Source organism: Mesitornis unicolor, unplaced genomic scaffold, assembly GCF_000695765.1.
Source record: "Mesitornis unicolor isolate BGI_N332 unplaced genomic scaffold, ASM69576v1 scaffold17759, whole genome shotgun sequence".
In the NCBI taxonomy this organism is placed as follows: Eukaryota; Metazoa; Chordata; class Aves; order Mesitornithiformes; family Mesitornithidae; genus Mesitornis; species Mesitornis unicolor.
Window position 1 is genome coordinate 27,373 of NW_010208152.1, and position 19,933 is coordinate 47,305.

Genomic DNA, 19,933 nt, shown 5'->3' on the forward strand with positions numbered 1-19,933 from the left:
TAAGAAGTACTTAGATAATTCTTTTGGTTTCCAGTTAATTTCCAGATAATTCTTCTGCTCTTTCCAGTTAAGTTCTCTATTTTTAACAGAGCTGTTGTGCTTGGGAATAACCAGCAGACTGTGATTTGTTTTTCAGTACATGCTGCTGTCATTGCGATTAACGAAGCAATCGACCGTCAGGTTCCAGCTGACACTCTTATGGCAATGAAGAACCCTAATGCCATGCTAATAAATCTCGATGACCAACTGGAATCCACTTACCAAGACACGCTGTACAGGGCAAAGCAAGACAAGATGGAGAATGCTAAAAATAGGGTAGATCAGTCCTTCTTTCAAAACGTCTATTTGCTTGCACGTCAATTTTGATTTGCAGTGTAAACTGTGGGCAATTCGCAGAGTGTGCGTTGCAGTCCTGCATCTTTAGTGTGAGGTGGATTTACTGCTGGTGGTCCTCTGCTGTCCCCCGGTGACCCGTCTTCCTGTTGTAGAGGCAGGCAGCAGTTGTGTCACTCTGTTCAGCTGTCTGCAGTGTGGGCCACACAGATCCAGAATTCACGCCAGCCTTTGTATCTTGGGAATACTGTCCCTCTGTTTTCATACAATACCGATAATGTTTTCCTAGCAGTGAAGCAATGAGCTGAACAGACTGAACCTCTGGGAAGGAGTTGGTGTTGTTTTAGAACGCTCTCTGTCAAATGCCTGGCTGTGTGTGCTGCTTTTTGTGTTCTGGAGCTCCTACTGTGTGTTCATATAGAGCCACTACATTGAAATAAGGTGTTTCTGGGCTGTCTGTATCAGAGTGTGAGTATAGTTTGTGTATTTAGTTCTAGGACTTCTTTTTGCATGTCTAGAGATATATCTTAGATAGGCTATCGCAGCTTTATATAGAGATACACTTGTCCTCTCGGACCTTTTAAATGAGAAGATCTATGAGGGCAAAGGAAACTGTAGAAACCGATCAGTTTTAATTTCATCTTCAGATTGCCTCAGAAAATTCAGAGAGAGAGAGAGATGTGTATGAAGAACTTCTGACTCAAGCTGAGATTCAGGGAAACATCAATAAAGTGAACAGTAGGTATCATGTTAAAGTAATAGTCTTAATTGAAAGACTACTTAAAAACCAACTGTGTTTCTCCTCACTTTCTGTAATGCTGACAAAAGTGGAAGGCAGCTTCCCTGTTTTTTGGGGGGTTTTGGTGGTGGTTTGAGTTTTGTTTTGTTTTGTTTTGTTCATTATTAGTACATAGCTGTAAGCGGAATTCATTTTTACTTCTGTTGCCTTCTGTTGTCCCTGTTGTTCTCCCTCACCCCCCTAGTTCTTCATCTTGAGTAATGCCTGCTATTTCCAACCTTCAGCCCCCTTTTCAAGTACTGCCTGGCATTTGACTTTGGAATTGATTTTGGAATGACTTTGGAAGTGTTCTGTTTGGATTTCAAACCAACCTTGCTATCCCTCAGGTCTAAGAGTATTTATTTCTGACCAGTAGATTATACAAACTGTGGAACTTCCTCATTTAATGTTTTTCTTAAAACTCTGCTTTCCCGTTGCTAGCACATGCAGCCATATCAAAGATTGACCTAGCTTTGGAACGAGGAGATGCATTAGCATTGTATGAAGCTTTGGCAACACCAGCCCTGGGACTCCGAGGATTGCTTCGAGAAAATTGTGACTGGTATTTCAAGCAGTTTTTGAGTGATAGACAACATAAACAGGAGGTATGGAAAAGTCCAGACTACCCTGATTCATGAGGTTTTTCGCCTCCTTTCACCATGCCATTGTATACTTATGACTTGCTATGTACCTGCATTAGTTTAGTGTTGGGTTGAAAAAGCTAAAGCTAAGAGACGGAAGCATACAGTAAGCATATTTACCACTTAGTTTTAATCTCTGCATATGGAAGGTCTGTGTAATGCTTGTATGTATGTATATGTTGTTAAAATTCTTTCACCACACCTTAAAATTCTAACTCGTATGTGTGTGAGTAAAGCCGTTATAATAGAGGTGCATATTCCCTCTCATTTTACTGTTGTCAGCGCCCAAATAACGTGGGTATTTGTGTTCTATAAATGCCTATAAGATAAGCATATATTGCTTTAACTGTGGAGAATCCCACCACACATCATTAGTCGACATGGCACTTAGGGACATGGTTTGGTGGTAGACCTGGCAGGGTTAGGTTTACAGTTGGACTCGATGATCCTAAGGGTCTTTTCCAACAGAAATGATTCTCGGGTTCTATAACTAAGGTTAACTTTAGTTTCTTATTTCAAGCCAAATCTTCAGTGGATTTTGTGTGCGGGCCGCAGTGCTAATTTCACTCCAGCATTCATGTGCAGGGATTCTTTTCCCACAAATTTTCCCCCTTTTGCCTTAAATATTTTATGGTTTTGGAAGCTGGGTCTTGTCTTTATTTGCTGTGTTCATGGGACTGCATTTCTAATACTGCAAAAGGGATCAGGTTGTGCACATACGGTCTTTCAGCATATGAACTGAGAATCTGGTGAGTAATTTCTGTCTTCCTCACATATGTGGCATTCTTTGTTTGCAGAAGCATTGTATGTAGCATTACGTAGCGTTAGTGTGTTTTAAGGAAAAGCTGTGTTTTTTTCTTTTTATTGAGCTATTTGAAGTGAATAAGGTGACATCGTTTCACCCCCATTGTTTCTGGGTTTTTTTCAGGCTGGCCTTACAGGTCCTCTGCAGAAGGAAGAGCTGCAGCTGGGAGTAGATGCTGCTAACAGGGCAGCGCAACAGTATCAGCAAAGTAAGGATCGGCTGAAATTATTGCAGCGAAGTGACCATGGATGTGATCAAAAGGATGAGACAGCACCGTATTTGGGTCTATGCGGAGATATGTGATGTCTCTCACAAACCATTAAGAAAGTTCTTTAAGGACTTCACAGCTACTAAGAGCATTAAAGGGAGTTGGTTGCCCTGATTATTTGTAGCGTTTTTTATCCAGCTCTTACAATACTGCTGGAGATAACAGCATATAATTTGAAATATTAAGAAACATGAAATTTTTACATCCACTTTAAGTAACCTTTTTTTTCCTAGAATGCCTGTATGAGTTTTTGAGCTATGGATCTGTGAAGAAAATCTGAAATGCTCAATGAGGTGTGAAAGTTAGGTTACATACTGACATAAAGCTTGCTTGGTTTGAGCTACAGAACCTTTACTTGTTTCTAAATATCAGGTAGCAAAATATATGTCAATCACAATGGCTGATTGCTTTTGATTGATGCCTCTGACGCTATGCAGAACACTTTTCTGCAGAAGGATGTTCTGTTCTGGCTGTGCAGGAGCGATTAGTTAAATTTGTAATAGGTAGAAAGGAGACTGCTAGAGATCTGGGAAGACAGGGTTTAGAGTACAGGAGGAAAATAGCAAATACCTTGTAACTAGTAGGCTGTCTTCAATGTACTGTACTTGTTCAGCATGGAGCTCAGTATTTTTTACCTACTTGCACTATTTTAAAGTTAGCCAATATGTGTCCACTGTAGCGTGCCTGTTACTGCTGTGAGCAGGGTAGACACAGACAGGAAGAAAAAGTTGTTACTACTCATCCATCCAAACATTTGCAATTATGAGGCTTCTTACTATCAGAAGACTGAAATGGTGATAACCAGGCAAAAACGTGAACTGGCTTTAAACAGGAGCTTTACTTTAAAGATGGTGTTACGTGTTTTAGTTGTCTGCAGTCATGGAAGACTGGGGAAGTATGGATCAGAAAGCTTCATTCATTTTCTGCAGCTGAGAGAATTGCTCTTTTTCATGTCAGCTATCTGATTCTTGAATGGAATAAAAATGGTGGTGTTATTGGGGTTACAACTGTCTGCCTTCCTCATTCTTTATCTTTGAACTTCTAGGGCTGGCAGCAGTAGCCAGAATTAATTCTGCGATTCGAATGGGTGATGCTGAGAAGACTGTGGCAGAAATGATGAATCCAGAGGCCCAGTTACCAGAGGTTTATGCATTTGCTGCAGATCTGTACCAAAGGGAGCTGGCCACCTTACAGCAGCAGAGCCCTGAAGTAAGTACTGCGTTTTCTAATATTTCTGGAAGTTGGTGTGGATCAGAGCACTTGACCAGGCTGCCCAGAGAGGCTGTGGAGTCTCCTTCTCTGGAGACACCCAAACCCCTGGCCGTGTTCCTGTGTGACTGCTGTGGTGATCCTGCTCTGGCAGGGGTTGCACTGGGGGAGCTTTCCAGGGCCCTTCCAACTCCTTACACTCTGTGGTTCTGTGATCACCAGGTCTACCTTGTCTGTTCTCTTAAAGGCCTTCTCTGGAACAAACCTGTCTTGAGTCTTCCTAGAGCTGCTTTGGTGTTCAGTCTGCTCTTATGTGAAGTTTAATCCTAAATCTTGAGCTACGGGGCCCTGTATGAGTCTAGTTTAGTCTCTTGGCATTCCAGCTTTGGTTATGATTTTTATCTTTCTACATCTGCTTCATAAAGATTGTTCCTTTGCTTTGTGATATGTCTGTTCTCACAGCTACTCTGGTCTGTGTGCAGCAGTAGTTTGTAGAGAGCGAGTGGAATTAATTTCTTGTCCTCTCTTTGTACACAGGGTAACCTCACCCATCCAGAATTATCTGTTGCTGTAGAGATGCTGTCTTCTGTGGCCCTGATTAATAGGGCTTTGGATTCAGGGGACGTGAATACAGTGTGGAAACAACTGAGCAGTCCTGTCACAGGGCTTACAAACATTGAGGATGAGAACTCTCAGAGGTGGATATTTCAAGGAATCATGTCTGTCCCTGATGTTCCTTATATTCTGTGGCTTTCTGAAATTTTACACTTTACGGTCTTTCTATGTTATTTATTACGGTACTGATTTAATCTCGGTTGGCTCTTGCATCTTGTTTTTGCGATTACTGTTTCTTACTGGTCTGATTTCTGTGCTGTCTCTCAACACTTTCTCACGGATTTCACATTAAAGCCATGTTGTGGTACCATTAGGTTGTCACTAATACGGCTCACCCCCATGTTCTTTGCCCTGGACCCTCATTCAGTGTTTTAGTGCTTTTGTTGGTGATTTCATGTTTAGGCTGACCACCCTGCACACAGCTTTTCCTCTTTTTCCTTTTCATATTTGTTCCAGTTTCAACTCACGTGTTACCTCTTCCACTTTGTGTGCAGTTCTTGTGCTGTGTGTTTCCTGGCCAGCTTGTTGCAATGTGATAGTTTTTCGGTTTGGTTTTTGTGCTTTGACAGATACATTGATGATTTGATGAAACTGAAAGCTCAAACACGTGCAGAAGGAAATGAGTTTATCACGTGGAATGATATCCAGTCATGTGTGGATCAGGTGAACGTAGTTGTGCGTGAAGAACATGAAAGTAAGTGTTTCTGCTCCATAAATGCTAGACTGATCCTAGCTCATAAGAAGTGCTAAAAGTAGTGCGTGTCAATACAAAACGTTGATTGACTGGTGTGTCACACGTTAGATAACTAGGAAGATCTTCGTTATAAGCAAGACTTGGTGGTCTGTAATATAAAAGGCTTGATAGCAGCTTGATGGAGCGATCAGGCAGTCAGGAGTGTTTGGAGATACTGGTTTCAATTTTAGTCTTTCTAATGCGAATTTCAACCCTTTTTGCATAACAAAATGCGTTGTTTGCAGTCAGTGTCTAGGATTAGTCTGGAATCTTTTCTAATTTTGCTTCAATCCCTCAAATTTAATGAAAACTAGCATTACCAAAATCTCTGGTTCATTGTAGCCCAGTCTTTGAGTACGCCGTCTTCCTTCCTAGTTTGCTGCTTTCAGTAGAAGTTACTTTTATTGAAGTCATCTTCTCTCTTTGGCTGCAATCTCTGCCCTGTTCAGGATTTCCTCTTCTCCCTTTTGGTCCTTCTTTTGAATGTGCTTTGGCCATTTTACCTCGCCAGTGTTTAGTGGAAATGCCACAGACCCAGTCCGGCATCCCCCTCTGCTCTGTCTGTGGGTGATCTGACCTGCCTATGCGAGATCAGGTGCCCGTGTTTGTGTCTCTCAGATGTAAGGCTCTGTCAGGTACCTTTGTGCAGTGGATGAGGAGCTTGAATGGACAAGAGAGACGAGTTTAGTTCCAGGTCTTGCTCTCAGTCCTTTAATTCCTGTCTGTATTAACATTACTTCCAAATTAGAGCTGCTTTGAAGATGCAGATATTTCATCAAAGAAACAGGCATTTGCAGTTACTTGGATTCAGTGATAAATCAAGAGAGAGGGACAAAAAATGTATTCTGAAACGCCATCTGTTCAACAGTTATGTATTCAATGCTTCTGCTTAAGTGAAGAGTTTTAAGATACAGATTTTTCATTTTTCAAAGAGCATTTAATTATCTCATCAGTTTGATGCCATTCCAATTCTTAAGTTCCAGATCTTGAGACCAAAATCCGAAATAAGAGTTGAAATGGCAAGTGCTGATCTTTCAGGAAGTGAATGGCTTTGTTTACAGTTACTTCCATCAGTGAAGTGCAAAAAAAACCTCCGATCAAAAAATATGCAAAACCCCGTAGAAGTTATAAGTGTATATACAGCAAGCGTGAGGACCAAAACGTGAATACTCATGAGGGGAAAAAACCCTGATGCAAGCTGAGAAATGTGAATGGATGTTAAGTAAACTTCTGTGTGTCTTCTAGTTCTGCGTTTCTTTCCATTTCTATTTTTTAGTAGTGTTTTTGTTAATAAGCATCTTCCAGCAGTGGTGGAAGACTGGGATTGAGCGTAATGATGAAAATTTCAGCAAAATGGCAAATCTGAGTAATTTTCCTTTCTCTCAGACAGTTGGCTTTAAAATCCACTGTGAAGACAGAGGAGTCCTTGAAAATAGCGCAATTAAGCAGACTTCTCGGGTAGATCCTTGTGAGGTTCTTTGTCAGGTGGTTTAATTTTCTGCTGTTTTTAAATTTCAGGTTCATTAAGGGACCGTAATTTTTGGTTATGACCAGTACTGAAAACCTCCTGCGTATGCAAGGAGCATGACATTTACTTTCAAGCCATCTTTGTAATATTTAGCTCAAAGCCTTGCGTCGTAAGAAGGGATGATAAAGCTTATATTGTCCACTGAGACAAACAGGTGCCTTTTGACGCTTCTTGCTGTGTACTTGGTGAATTGTGTTTCACCTTGAAAAGACTTTATTCTGCAGAGAGGGTTAAATTCTAATGTAAGAGCCCACTATCTTGATTAACTTGCTTCCTGGATCTCCAAATAGACACTGGGTTTCCTGTTTGGGTCACAGGGGCAAATTTGTTGAGAACACACAAACGCAGACCCGCACGGGTGTGTGCACACACCAGGATGCTGGTGTCATAATATTTTGCCTATGTAAGATGCCGCAGCAGAAGTCTAAAAGTCCATGTAGTCCCAACACCTCATTTCTTACAACACGCCTTGTCCTGTAAAGAAAGGTGCAGAAAATCCTGTCATGAGATAAGTTGTTCTCATGGGGAATTTCTTAATTTGCTTCATGCATGCCCTTATGCAAGAATACATTTTTTTAATCTCCTGTTAAATTAGTCTGAGAAGGTCCTCAAGGCATACGAGCATGTATTTATCATTTCCACTACCCTTGGAAAATGCTTTCTATTGAGGAGCTATAACATATTGCTGTTCCATAAGGTGTTCTGTTTTTCCTATAAACTCCTGTTCTGTGATTCTCTTTGCTACATAAAAGAAACAGTCACGGTCTCTAGGTACATTAACCCAAGTTGGAAATCCCCACACCGAGCCCCTTCCTTACTTTTGTTTAAAATTTCTCTTTGATGTGTGATGATCAAACTATAATGCTACATGTGTTTAATTAAAGGAGTTGCTGTATTTTTAACTGGTATTCCTGCCTGTCTTTAGCTTCATGTGAAGGTTTTCTAGAGAAGCCAGAACCTTGGGTAAGGCTCTGTGAACTCTGGCCGTTTGGGTGCCTGAGGCCTCAGTTCTGTTCCCACATGTGGTCTCTCTGAGTGAACAGGGTTTTTAACTGCAGCTCCCAGGCATTATGTCTACGTTAACACAGAGAAATAGTCTTGCTTTCTTTACTAGTAAATAAAATTTTCTGTTAAGAGTATTGCAGTTCTCAGCTGATACCTGGTTTAGGAAGAACTAACCGCATCTTCTGAAGCGATGCTTGTGATTATTCTTGACCAAAAATGGAACTTTGTCTTTTTCTCCCTACACCTTGCTCCCTAGGGATTTTGGCAATTGGTCTTATCAATGAAGCACTGGATGAAGGGGATGCCAGAAAGACTATTCAAGCCTTACAGATTCCCGCAGCAAAATTGGAGGGTGTCACCCCAAAGGTAGCACAGCATTACCAGGACACGCTACTGCGAGCCAAGAGAGAGAAAGCACAGGTGAGTGCAATCAAATGCACCTCTTGTAAAACCTTGACCTCTGTGTAGTGGGCGTATTGCTGTTCCTGGAAGCCAAGAATCAGAACTGGAGCTGGGCATTCTACGTGCCATCAGCAGATCTTACCTGGTCAGTTTAGATGTTTCTGTGCTGGGGAATGAGGTTTGCAGCCAGACCACATGAATGCAGAGAAATAACGCAGCTCATCTGTTTTTGCAAGGAGACCACCTTCATTCTAGGAGCTCTGGACTTCAGAATGCAAGTTTCCTGCAAACTTAAGTATTTTTTTTCTGTGTTCTTTGTTAAATGTAGTCATAGGCATAGTTGTATATGGCAAAAAGAAAGCTTCTGAAAGTGGAAAAAATGTGTTAAGTGGTAAATTGTGAAAAAGAAATTAAGCAAAATACATGCTACTAGCAAAAGGTGTGCTGATGCCTGTTCACCTGATGACATTTCTATTGCGAATGATTTTTTTTGAATGGTAGTTGTCTTTCTAATTAGCCAGGGACTTCTACGTACTTGTACACAGTGGCTGCTTTCACTAACTGACTAAATGTGAAAGAAAAGATGGAGAGAGGAAGAGCCTTAATCTCATGGGTTAAGGAAATAAGATGGGAGCGCGCATGTGTGTACACAACTGATTTTTGAGTAGTGTGAATGAGATACAGATTTTTTTTTTCCCATTTGCAAAGACATAGCAGATGTCTCTGCTTTCAGTGGCTTGAGAGTGCTTTGGTTTTTCCTTGTTTTTTTCCCTTTTCCCTTTTCCCTTTTCTGCTGTGAAGCTCATTGCTCAGATGCTAATGCAAAATTTCACATAGAGACTAAAATCTGGGTTGTGTTGAAGGCAGTTTGGTTTTTGTTTTGACTGAAGGTAAACCCCCGTGATGACAATAGCTGAAAACTCTCTGCATTTCGCTGGAGCGTGGCCAGAGCAGGGCAGTGAAGCTGGGGAGTGGCTGAGGGATCTGGGGGTTCAACTGGAGAAGAGGAGCTGAGGGGAGACCTCATCCCTCTGCAGTTCCTGAAAGGAGGGGTCAGCAAGGGGACGTCGGGCTCTGCTCTCCATAAGAAGCGAAGAGAGGAGAGGAAATGGCCTCAGGTTGTGCCAGGGGAGGGTGAGGTTGGATCTGAGGGGAAATCTCTTCCCCAAAGGGCTCTCAGGGACTGGAAGGGGCAGCGGTAGAGTCACTGTCCCTGGGGGTGTTTAAAAGACAGGGAGATGAGGTGCTGAGGGACATGGGTTAGTGGTGGACTGGTTATGGTTGGACTCAGTGATGTTTGATACCTTTTCCAACTGAATGATTCTGTGATTCCGATGAAAATCATCAAGCAGCTTCCCCAAGGGCCCTGCAGGGGTTAATGTTCCTTAGGAACCCATTTTGTGCTGAAGCATTTCCTCCCGCTGAGTCAGAATGAAATAATAAACTCTTTTTAGTGTGCACTTAAGGTTGTGCCAAGCTGTGCTGGTAACTTCTCAGCTGGCGTGAAGTTACCTTATTTAGACAAATGTTCAGTTTAGGGCTCCTCCCAGTAGTGTGGCAGTAATTTCAGAAATTGAAAGATCGTATTATAAAGTGACATTGTGGGGAAATTAGTCACTGTCTGAAATAACTGTTAGTTACTAGCTGGTGATTTCTGTCCCCTGGGGCCAAGAGGGGCTGTAGTTCACCACCAGATGTGGTTCAGTTGCGTGTGTGAAGGGGAGCGCTGTGCGATGTGCGTTGCTCACGTGGTGATAAGAGAGACAGAACCAGCAAATGCTGCAGTATGTTACAGTGTGTGAACCTTCTGGAGAGCCCGCAACTGTAAATCCATAGAAAAGGATGGGGTGGTTTTAGAAGTCTTTGGGTTGATTTCTGCTGGTAGAGGTGACACTAGAGGAAGTTGTTTCTTTGATTGTTCTCCCCCGCTCCCAGGACAGGACTTTCGCTGTTACTGGTTCTCTGGCGGGACTCCCTGGGCGCTGAGATGAAATCTGCCTGTGAAGGACACGTTGGTCTCTTGAAGGCAGTCTCATTAAGCATGTCGGTTTCAGACCCACTAAAACAGTGGGAGAAATGCAGATGCCACATAAGGAAATGTTCACTTTCAGTCTGACCCTAAAGCTGCTGTAGATAGTGGCTCTTTTGTGCAGTGTGATTATTATTCCATTCCAGAAGAGAACGTTTCCTGTGTTCTGTTTATACAACCAGCGTTGTCAGAGGGGTGGCAGTGGCAACTTTGTGTTTCTTTCAGTAGTAACCTACAGGAAGCAGCAGTGGGTGGGGAGAAGCTGTGCCTGGCAACTCCTGGGTCATTGTTCTTTATGTATATTTTGGGACTTGCTAAACAGTTGTCTCTTTCCTCTTCTCAAATTTCTGCAAGTAACATTAGTTGATTTGATTTCTTCAAATTGCAGCCAAAATTTGGGATAGTGTGTAATCACTGCTCCTTGACGAGCAATCTGTTAAAACAAAGACTTGAAACCTGGCTTTGACTGTCGTGCATGTACACCCAGCCACAATACGCACAGCGCTTTCTGGTTTGCTGGGTTGCACGGGCTTGTGAACCTCTGTGAACAGAGACAGGAACGGCCTGATGCAGCATTGGTTACCTGAGAGTTTTTCACTTCTGCACACAGATGTACATTGGCAGCTTTTTGTTCCAAGGCCTCTGTAGCCATGTTCTGTTGAAGGACCAGCTTGTGCTCCTGCCAAGTCACGTCCTCTTAGCAAGCGCGCCTTTTGGACTAACCGGTGTGAGTCCTTGGCCTTGTGCTCTCTTTGCTTACCAGAGCAATTCCCATTGACAGAATTTCTTCTTTGTTCTGTTTCCTGAAGAGTTTCTGACTGGGAGGAGGTGTTGAGCCTGGTAATGCCATAGTAGTGTCCGAGAGTCACAAATGCACACCTTTGTGTTGGAGTCAATTAGAAAACCTGAACTGCTTCTTACTCCCTCCAATATGGAAAACTGCTATATTGGCTCTCATTGAGTATGGGTTATTTTACTTTGCAAGAATAGTGATACTTTTCTCCTCATGCTGTGTATATTTTTCTCATCGTATTCTCTTCAGGACACACAGGATGAAACAGCTGTACTTTGGCTTGATGAAATTCAGGATGGGATTCAGAGGGCTAACAAGGACACAGAGGAGTCCGAGAGATGTAAGTATCGCCATGCAATATTGCAATTAATCCCTATTATCAACCAAAATTCTGGTTACTTAGGGAAAGTTTGGAAGCTAGAAATGTCACACAAATGTGGCAAAGGCAATCAAATGCACTGTTGTGCTTCTTTTGTCATAATTTCCTTTGAAAAGTAGACCTCAGATTCTTCAGATATTAAGTTCCTTATCTTCTGGGGGGATATGCCCATTGTCTGGTTTTGCGTGCGACTGGGGAAATCTCTATCAAATTGTTTGTCATTTGCAACTAATTGTGTGTGTCTGTGGGTGGTTAGTTAGGTATGAGAATGTTCACATACACAATTTAAATGGTATTGACCTGTTGTTTGCGTTGCATGCTGCTGTCTTGTCTCAGTTCTATTCAGTGATACCCATCTTTGCTTCTTAGCGCAGTTTGCAGGTGGACTGGCCCACACGTCATTACATCCCAGTCTTTATAATGGTGTTTTTTCTGCCTCTAGAAGCAATGAAGTAATTACTGCTCTTTGCTAAACTTGTCTGGTTTGTTTTTGTGGGAGGTTTTGGTGTTTTTTTTGTTCCTGACAAACTTTCTCACTAGCAAAACATGAGGGGTTTTAAGTCTTCTGGCATAGTCTAGTGGCCTGTTCTCTGTATATGCTGTTTGCTTGCTGGGTACTGCATGTTTCGGAGAGTTTGTTATTAACACTATTTTAAAATACAATATTTTTCTATTTGGATTTACTCTAAATCTCTAATTCTGTTACATCCAACATCAGCACCTGTCTGCTTGTTTAGCTCGATTTGTACAGTATTAGTAAACTGATTGTTTTCTTTCTTTATAGTCGCCTTATATTTTTCTTGATTCTATTTCTTAATCTCTGGAGTGCTGATAAAATGTCTTGCTTTCCACTTCCAAAACTTCTAATTTGATCTTGGGCTGATACTTAAAGTTATCCAAAGATATGCAGTCTTGAATAGGCAAGGAACAGGAAATTGGAAAGTTTAATCCAAGTCTGGAACCTCTCATCCGAGGACCCTGTGGCGTCTCTGTCCTTTTGGGATTTCGCAGACTCGGTCAGACGAGGCGCTGAGGTTGGGCCGGCTTTGAGAGCCGCACTGGACGTGAGCTCTTCATGAGTCTGTGCATCAGATATGCAGAGTTTCTGGCACAGTTGATTCCTCTCATCCTCCTTCTATTGGTACAGAAATGAGCTTGCTTTTATATTTGTGCCTCGTCCATTTGTGGTTTTTATTTGTAGATACTTTAGAAAAGAGAAAAATCAACAGGTTCACAAAAAGCTTTCTAACAAAAGACACAGTGAGTTTGTCCAACTCCATGGCCTAGTTCAGATTTTTGCGATGACATCATTTGGTCAGTGAATTTACCTGTCAACTGCCTAAAAAAAACAAGGGTGGAGGGATTAGGGCAGACCTTTACCTGTTCATCTTACTTTGTTCTCAGCAGTACAAGTGTGTTTTTTCCCCATCATTTTCCCACCCACCGAGCACTTTGGCAAGGCAGCAGTTTGAATGTCATGCCAAGGAACATTTGGCCAAAGCAGGAATAAAATATGTGCCCTTAAGCCTGACTAAAATCTTCAGGTACCCTTATCTATCCATGTATGAACAGGCATTTTTGCAGTCTTACCTGGCGCTGTGTTGTATATGACTGTATTTCATGTTCCCTGTGTCAGTGTGATCCCTGTGTTCTTGTGAACACGTCTGTATTTGAGTTGCAGCTCGGGAGTTGCCCTGGATGACGTGCTGTTATTTTTCTCTTCCTCTGCCCCTGCCTTTCTCTGATCTGATTTTTTGGCTTGTTTACACACTACTCCATACTTTTTTCAGTAGGCACGGATGGTACCAGTTGTTGAAAAGGCCCCTTTTGAGTTGTGACTGGCTCTGCCAGAACTGCCTTAACTAAAACGGGTGTCAGAGTAGAGCTAAAACGTTGTGAGTTGATGAGAAATTCTGGTGGTAAATCAGCACCGTGCTGGGACCTGGACACAGAAACTATGTGCTGTCCGTACTGTACTGCGTATGGTTGGACACTCCTTGCTGAAGAGACCTCTGTGCTGCAAGTTGTCTGGTTTTTATTTCTGTTTTGTATGTGTATACACTAAAATATTTGTGTATATACGCAGAAACAAACTGTGTGCGTTCACGTTGCCTCACTCGGTTCTATCGTTCTGTGTTTGCTGTGAGTCACTGAGCCCACTGACGCCAAGATAACCTGCTTCCCTGTTACCAAAGTCTCCTTAGGAATCCTGGCTATCAACGCAGCAGTGGACCGTGGCGATGTCAGCCAGACCTTGAGTGCCTTGCGTTCTCCGGATGTTGGGCTGTATGGAGTCACTCCCGAATGTGCTGAGACGTATCAGCGAGAGCTGGCAGAAGTCAAGAGCAGAAAAGTAGCGGCAGGTGAACCTCAAGTTGCTAACTGTTAGTGGAATAAATTCAAGATTATTGCATGTGGAATTGGAACCAGAGGTAGAAAAACCTCTGGATGGAAGTCTTGTGTTACAGGTGGCAATTGTGGATGCTTTGTGAACTAAGCTTTTTTTAAAAACTCACAAAAACGAGAATATTCTCCACTTGTAGAATGTGTTGTGTTTGGGTAGCTCTCATATGAGGCCCTGAGGGACTTGAAAACTTTCCTTCTCTTTCTTGAAGGAAGGAGCATCTGCATATGCAGTTTTCCTGATTTTAATGTTTGTATGCAGGAAAGATAAGACTTGTGTCTGTTTTTGAGACTTACGTTGCAATTTCTGCTCTTAGGGAGCAATGGCAGTGAGTGGGTGAAACACTGGGTGCGAGGAGGCTATCATTATTATCATAACCTGCGGACCAAAGAGGGAGGATGGGATGAACCGGCAGAATTTGTGCAAAATGACACACAGCTGTCACGGGAGGAGATACAGGTAGGGTACATAACAGATGCTCTTTCTTTAGCACGTGTTGTTCTCAGCTGAAAAGTTGTTGTTCCTACCATTCCCATCCTTAATGCAGCTCCTAAGAGAGAGCTTCAATGCCCTAGTCATGTTAACAAGCTTAGTGACTGATTTATTTCACTGGGCATCTTCAGGTTGTGTACGTCAAAACTCCTTGTCCCGTTTCAGGAAAACCGGTCCTGTCGGTAAAAAGGTACAGGACCACGGTGTTGCTGTTTATTGAAAGGCAACTTGGAAGTTTCTTGTGAGCACAGTAGGAAAGCTGTCGTAACATCCCGTTTCTTCTTGTCTCCATTCTCTTCTTCTGGTTCTTCCTACCATAACATTAATCCAGAGCACCATATCTGGAGTCACTGCAGCATACAACCGAGAGCAGTTGTGGCTGGCCAATGAGAACTTGATTACGAAACTTCAGGCTTGCTGTCGAGGATATCTTGTTCGCCAGGAATTCAGCTCAAGAATGAATTTTTTGAAGAAACAAGTCCCAGCAATCACTTGCATTCAGGTAACGGTTTCCTTTAATTACATTTGAAACTTGTACTCTGCAGTTGTTTTCTATATGCAGGCTTATTGACAGTTTTTAATCAATTTAAACAGTTACGACATGCAATTGTATTTACTTTGCAAATTATCTAAAGGCGTTTCCTCCTCCCAAAGAGTTTTGGTCATATATAATCAATAAAGTCTTTTCAGACAAAATTGGAGAGACATAAACTTACCTGAGGAAGCTTTACCTATCATGTTATGAGATTCAGCCTTTTGGGAATAGGGCAACATGAAGTGTGTTGTATGTGTTTACGGTGATAACACCGTGTGATAAATTACTGCTGTGATTCCTCATGAACTAAAGAGAAACAACGTGGTTTTTAGTATTCCCAAGTAAGATTCTTTGCTTCAAATTCGTGCAGGGATTTGAAGTATTGAGGACCCGAAAGAGATGATGGGATAAGTCAGCATGAGGGTGGGCACATTTACAGGAAAGCAATTGAAAAGATCCTTCTCTGGTGTTGTAAATGAAATGTGTGCAAATGAAATAGATGCGTTACACTTTCTTGTCACTTTATTATTTGAGTAGTATATGTGTGTTTGTTTCTGCCTAAGTAGCACACGCTCTGCATGTATAATCACAAAAAACCCACAACAAAACTGCCAAAACCACTCCCAACTCATTAAAATAACACACACTCCCTTCAGTGTAGTCCAACCCCTTGCCTAACTTCTGCAGCAGCAGCATCTACCGCGTGATCCTCACGCCAAACAGTTTCTGTCAGTGTCGCTGTTCAGCTGCATCCCTGATCTCTGACTGCACTTCAGGAGGCCCAGGCTTTTCGTGGGGTAATTTCAAGTCTCACAATTACAGTTTGTGAAGTAGTTAATGCTTTACACTGTCTGCTTCTTGATAAGATAAGCATGTCTTCCTCACGTTTTACTTACCCAGAAGGGAAGCTAGAAGTTGAGGAGCAGAAAGAAGGTCAGATTTGTAATTACTTGTTTTTAATTAGAAAAGTAATGTCATTGTGCTCTTTTCTGTTTTCAGTCCCAGTGGCGTGGCTACAAGCAGAGGAAGGCATATCAGATCCGTTTGGATTACCTGCGAGCACAGAAGGACCAAGTAGTGAAGGTAGCGAAGGCTCCCTACTGACTTTTTTGGTAAATGTCTTGAGTAGTGATCTTTGTAGGAAAGGTTTTTATCTGAGTATATTGATTGCCCTTCTGTAGATTCAATCCATGACCAGGATGTATCAAGCCAGAAGACGTTACAGAGATCGTCTGCAGTATTTCAGAAACCACGTAAGCAGATACCTTGTTAAATGAATTCAGTACTTGACTGTTGTACTCCTTCCAGAATAAGGACAAGTGCTTTTTTTTTTTTTTTTAATCATAGATAAATGATGTTATAAAAATTCAAGCATTTATCCGAGCAAACAAAGCACGAGAAGACTACAAAACCCTAAGTAAGTGTTGCCAAGGGTATAAAACTGATGTGCCTCGAATCTCTATTTGCAAGGGATGTTGCTAGTGCGATCCATGACATCAAGACAGGACAATTGGGATGAAGTTGGCAGGGCAATGTGGAGAGTTGATTGTTGTTGAGTCTGAAGGAAAACTCGATTCCAGCTGTTGCTTTTGCTTCTGAAAAATAGAACTGCAGCTTTGCAGCTACCTTTGGTGGTGTGGACTACCCTAGGCTGATGCTGACTTCATTCTTTACTGTTTGCTTCTCATGATTTACTCAAAACAAGAAATTGGAAATATCAGAAGCGGTTTAGACATGGTGGTACTAATTTTATTGTGGCTGCTCCTTGATGTGTTGTTTAAACATAAATAAGGCGTATATTTACTTCTGTCTCCCGTTCTCTGATGTTTTCTTACCTATTTTTAGTTAATGCTGAAAACCCACCTATGGCTGTGGTTCGGAAATTTGTCCACTTGCTCGATCAGAGTGACCAAGATTTTCAGGAGGAGCTTGAGCTAATGAAACTGCGTGAAGAAGTTGTAACCTTGATCCGATCCAATCAGCAACTGGAAAATGACTTGAATCTCATGGACATCAAAATTGGACTGCTAGTGAAAAACAAAATTACATTGCAGGTAGGAAATGTGCTGATGGGGGACGAGCTGCAGATTGAACTGAGCCCAGCAAGAGACAGCATGGAGAGCTCCTGGCCGGGGATCTCAGTCACTCAGGCCCAGCAAAAAGCGTTGCCCCAGACTCGCAGATTTCACTCCCAGTACATTTTTGCTCCATTCCACTAATTCAGTATGTGTCCCTAGAAAGAAACGGTAGGGGAAGAAGAAACAAGAGCTGAAGCTATGCCACAAGCTTGCAGTGAGGGGATGTGATTTTGGAGGCAAGAGACATGCTCGTGCCAGCTGATGTTTGTTGGTTAAAGGAGGCCTCCTTTATCACTTGCACGATGTGATTCATTTCTTGAAAAAAGCCCTTGCTGATACGGCATTGCCTTTTCTTCAAGCTGAAGTTCTGATCAGCTTTTCGTTTGGTCCTGGGTGGCATGGCACCAAGCTCTTCCCAGTGTAAAACCTCATCTGGTGTAGTGAAATTAATCTTGGAAGGAAGCTGCAGCTTTTGGGCTGGTGCCTGCAGCGAAAAGTGCCATTGTTGTTGGAGTACTTAGAGGCAGCAAGCTCGCTGAGCACGAAACAGGAGTTCTAGGTTTTAAGCCTAATCTTAAAAGGAAAACATTTTAAAGCATCTTCAGGATCCTACCAGCTCTGTTAGTAATTGCTGCCAAGAGTGACTAAGTCTTCTAGGGTTTCACAGAAATTCAAGAAGTCGGGGACAAAGCAGAACATGTACTTCCAGTCAGAGAATTTGCTGCCACAGCAAATAATGCTTCACTTTATAGCTCCAGGTATACCTTGACCTGCCTTTCCACATACGAAGAGAAGTGGGCCCTCGGGTGCAACCGTTTTCCAATATTGCCTGTTAAATAAAATACTCAGAGTGGAATCTGTCCCTATTCTTTTTTTTCCAGGATGTTGTTTCTCATAGCAAGAAACTTACCAAGAAGAACAAAGAGCAGCTCTCTGACATGATGATGCTGAACAAACAAAGGGGAGGTTTGAAAGCTTTGAGCAAGGAGAAGAGAGAAAAGCTGGAAGCGTATCAGCATCTGTTTTACCTACTTCAGGTACACAGCCGATAACACTGCTTGGTATCTTCGTGGCACAGGGGCGTGCGTGTCTTGGTGTAGTCTTTGTTTATGGGCTGTAGTTTTGGGCCACCATCGTTCTTGGCGACACTGGCCTCTGTGAACATGCACACCAAGTATTTTTTCTTGTTCTTGTAGACTAACCCGACCTACTTGGCCAAGCTGATTTTTCAGATGCCTCAAAACAAATCCACAAAGTTCATGGATTCTGTCATCTTCACGCTGTATAACTATGCATCCAATCAAAGAGAGGAGTACCTGTTGTTGCGGCTCTTCCAAACAGCATTGCAAGAAGAGATCAAGTACGTGGTAGCGTTTGGCGCATTCTTGCTGTTGAATCAGTTTTGGCAGTTTCTGGAGCTGAGATGGTTTTCGTGTTGTATCTCATGCTAATATGCAGATAATGCTAAACTGTCCCTTCGCTGTCCTCTTCCCATTTCATATCTGTTCTTAACATAGTCTATAAAGGAAGAGTCAGGTATGTCCACTGAGGGCTTTTTACTTCAGTCAAGATTTCACCGCTCACTGCGGCAGCTCCTTTTAATCTGATGCAGTGTCATCCTAAAATTCAGCCTAATCTCAGTTCTTCAGTGTCTGGTTATAAACACCTCAAACAAACTGCAAACTCAGGCTTTATAAGCTGGGAACAGAGCTAACCCTAAGATCCCTAGATTCCCAAAAGCTGATGAGGAGGCTGAAACAGAGACTCATTACAGTTTGGCTTTTCTGTTTACTGTCAGTGTTAGGGACTCTCGCTGTCCTTGGGGATGTTTTGTTTGGTCAGTTGGGCCTTAAGAGCTTGGTGTTACAGGACTTCAATTCTTTAGAGAGCTGCACGACTTACTGTGTAGGAGACTAAAGCTTTTGAGGAACTATCCTTTAAGGATTCCTTGGAATGCCTCTTGGGTGTGAACATGGCACATGCTCTGAAACAAATAACTTCTAAAAGAGACTTTTTTTCCCCCCTTAAATTCATGCTTGTAATAATAGTCCAGGGAAATGTAGATGCTTCTTCCTCTGCTGCTGTGTTTCACATAGCAGTATGCTAGGAGTGACTTTTGTTTTCTATTTCCTTATTTCAACTGGAAGAAACCTGCTGTTCTTTTTCTCCTCTACATAAAACATGCTGTTTCCTTTGTATTTTTGAACTGTGCTCTCAAAGAGAATCTACAATTGGCTTCGCCTTAATCGTCATCGAGATTACAACTGGCAAGTTGCACTGGAATTCCCAAACAGAGGTCGTAATTTTCTTGCTTCATCTGTCTTGAGAAGCGTTCCAGTATTGTTCTTATTCAGTGTTGTAGTTCATTGCTGTATCGAGAGTTTAGTACAAATCCATAATCTGTTTTGTGAGGGTGATGCTCTTTAAGAGTTTGTTTTATGTCGAGAAATGTATCTAAAGCTGACAGAATTATGTGTACCTCCTATTTCATATAGATTCTTTCTTCTGCAGATCAAAAGTAGACCAGACACATGAAATTGTGACTGGGAATCCTACTGTTATTAAAATGGTGGTAAGTTTCAACCGGGGTGCCCGTGGTCAGAATGCCCTGAGGCAGATCCTGGCACCGGTGGTGAAGGAAATCATAGACGACAAATCGCTCAATATCAAAACTGATCCAGTGGATATTTACAAGTCTTGGGTTAACCAGATGGAGTCTCAAACTGGTGAGGCCAGGTATGGGAACTTGTTACTACTGTGTTTTTCAAAACGTTGCTTGGCTGCTTTACGCTGCTCGGTTAATCATTCCAAACCGTCCTTGGCTTCGCTGCCGTATGGTTCAAAATTCTGGACGTGTTCAAAATGCAGGTAAAGATGTGGGTTCTTTACAGGAGACTTAAGAGACG

At 42.3% G+C, this 19,933-nt stretch overlaps 1 protein-coding gene across 1 annotated transcript in view; it reads left to right on the forward strand.

Moving 5' to 3' along the window:
• The window catches only part of IQGAP1 (IQ motif containing GTPase activating protein 1), a 59,819-nt gene that overhangs the window by 26,530 nt on the left and 13,356 nt on the right, over positions 1 to 19,933 (forward strand). Inside the window, exons 7-25 of the mRNA XM_010192398.1 lie at positions 137 to 315; positions 981 to 1,071; positions 1,553 to 1,716; positions 2,681 to 2,765; positions 3,871 to 4,034; positions 4,572 to 4,732; positions 5,219 to 5,343; positions 8,172 to 8,335; positions 11,389 to 11,479; positions 13,714 to 13,881; positions 14,239 to 14,381; positions 14,746 to 14,916; positions 15,949 to 16,032; positions 16,131 to 16,202; positions 16,297 to 16,366; positions 16,795 to 17,003; positions 17,909 to 18,064; positions 18,224 to 18,387; positions 19,539 to 19,763. Coding sequence (XP_010190700.1) covers positions 137 to 315; positions 981 to 1,071; positions 1,553 to 1,716; positions 2,681 to 2,765; positions 3,871 to 4,034; positions 4,572 to 4,732; positions 5,219 to 5,343; positions 8,172 to 8,335; positions 11,389 to 11,479; positions 13,714 to 13,881; positions 14,239 to 14,381; positions 14,746 to 14,916; positions 15,949 to 16,032; positions 16,131 to 16,202; positions 16,297 to 16,366; positions 16,795 to 17,003; positions 17,909 to 18,064; positions 18,224 to 18,387; positions 19,539 to 19,763 — 2,686 coding nt within the window. The remainder of the gene's footprint in view (positions 1 to 136; positions 316 to 980; positions 1,072 to 1,552; positions 1,717 to 2,680; positions 2,766 to 3,870; positions 4,035 to 4,571; positions 4,733 to 5,218; positions 5,344 to 8,171; positions 8,336 to 11,388; positions 11,480 to 13,713; positions 13,882 to 14,238; positions 14,382 to 14,745; positions 14,917 to 15,948; positions 16,033 to 16,130; positions 16,203 to 16,296; positions 16,367 to 16,794; positions 17,004 to 17,908; positions 18,065 to 18,223; positions 18,388 to 19,538; positions 19,764 to 19,933) is intronic.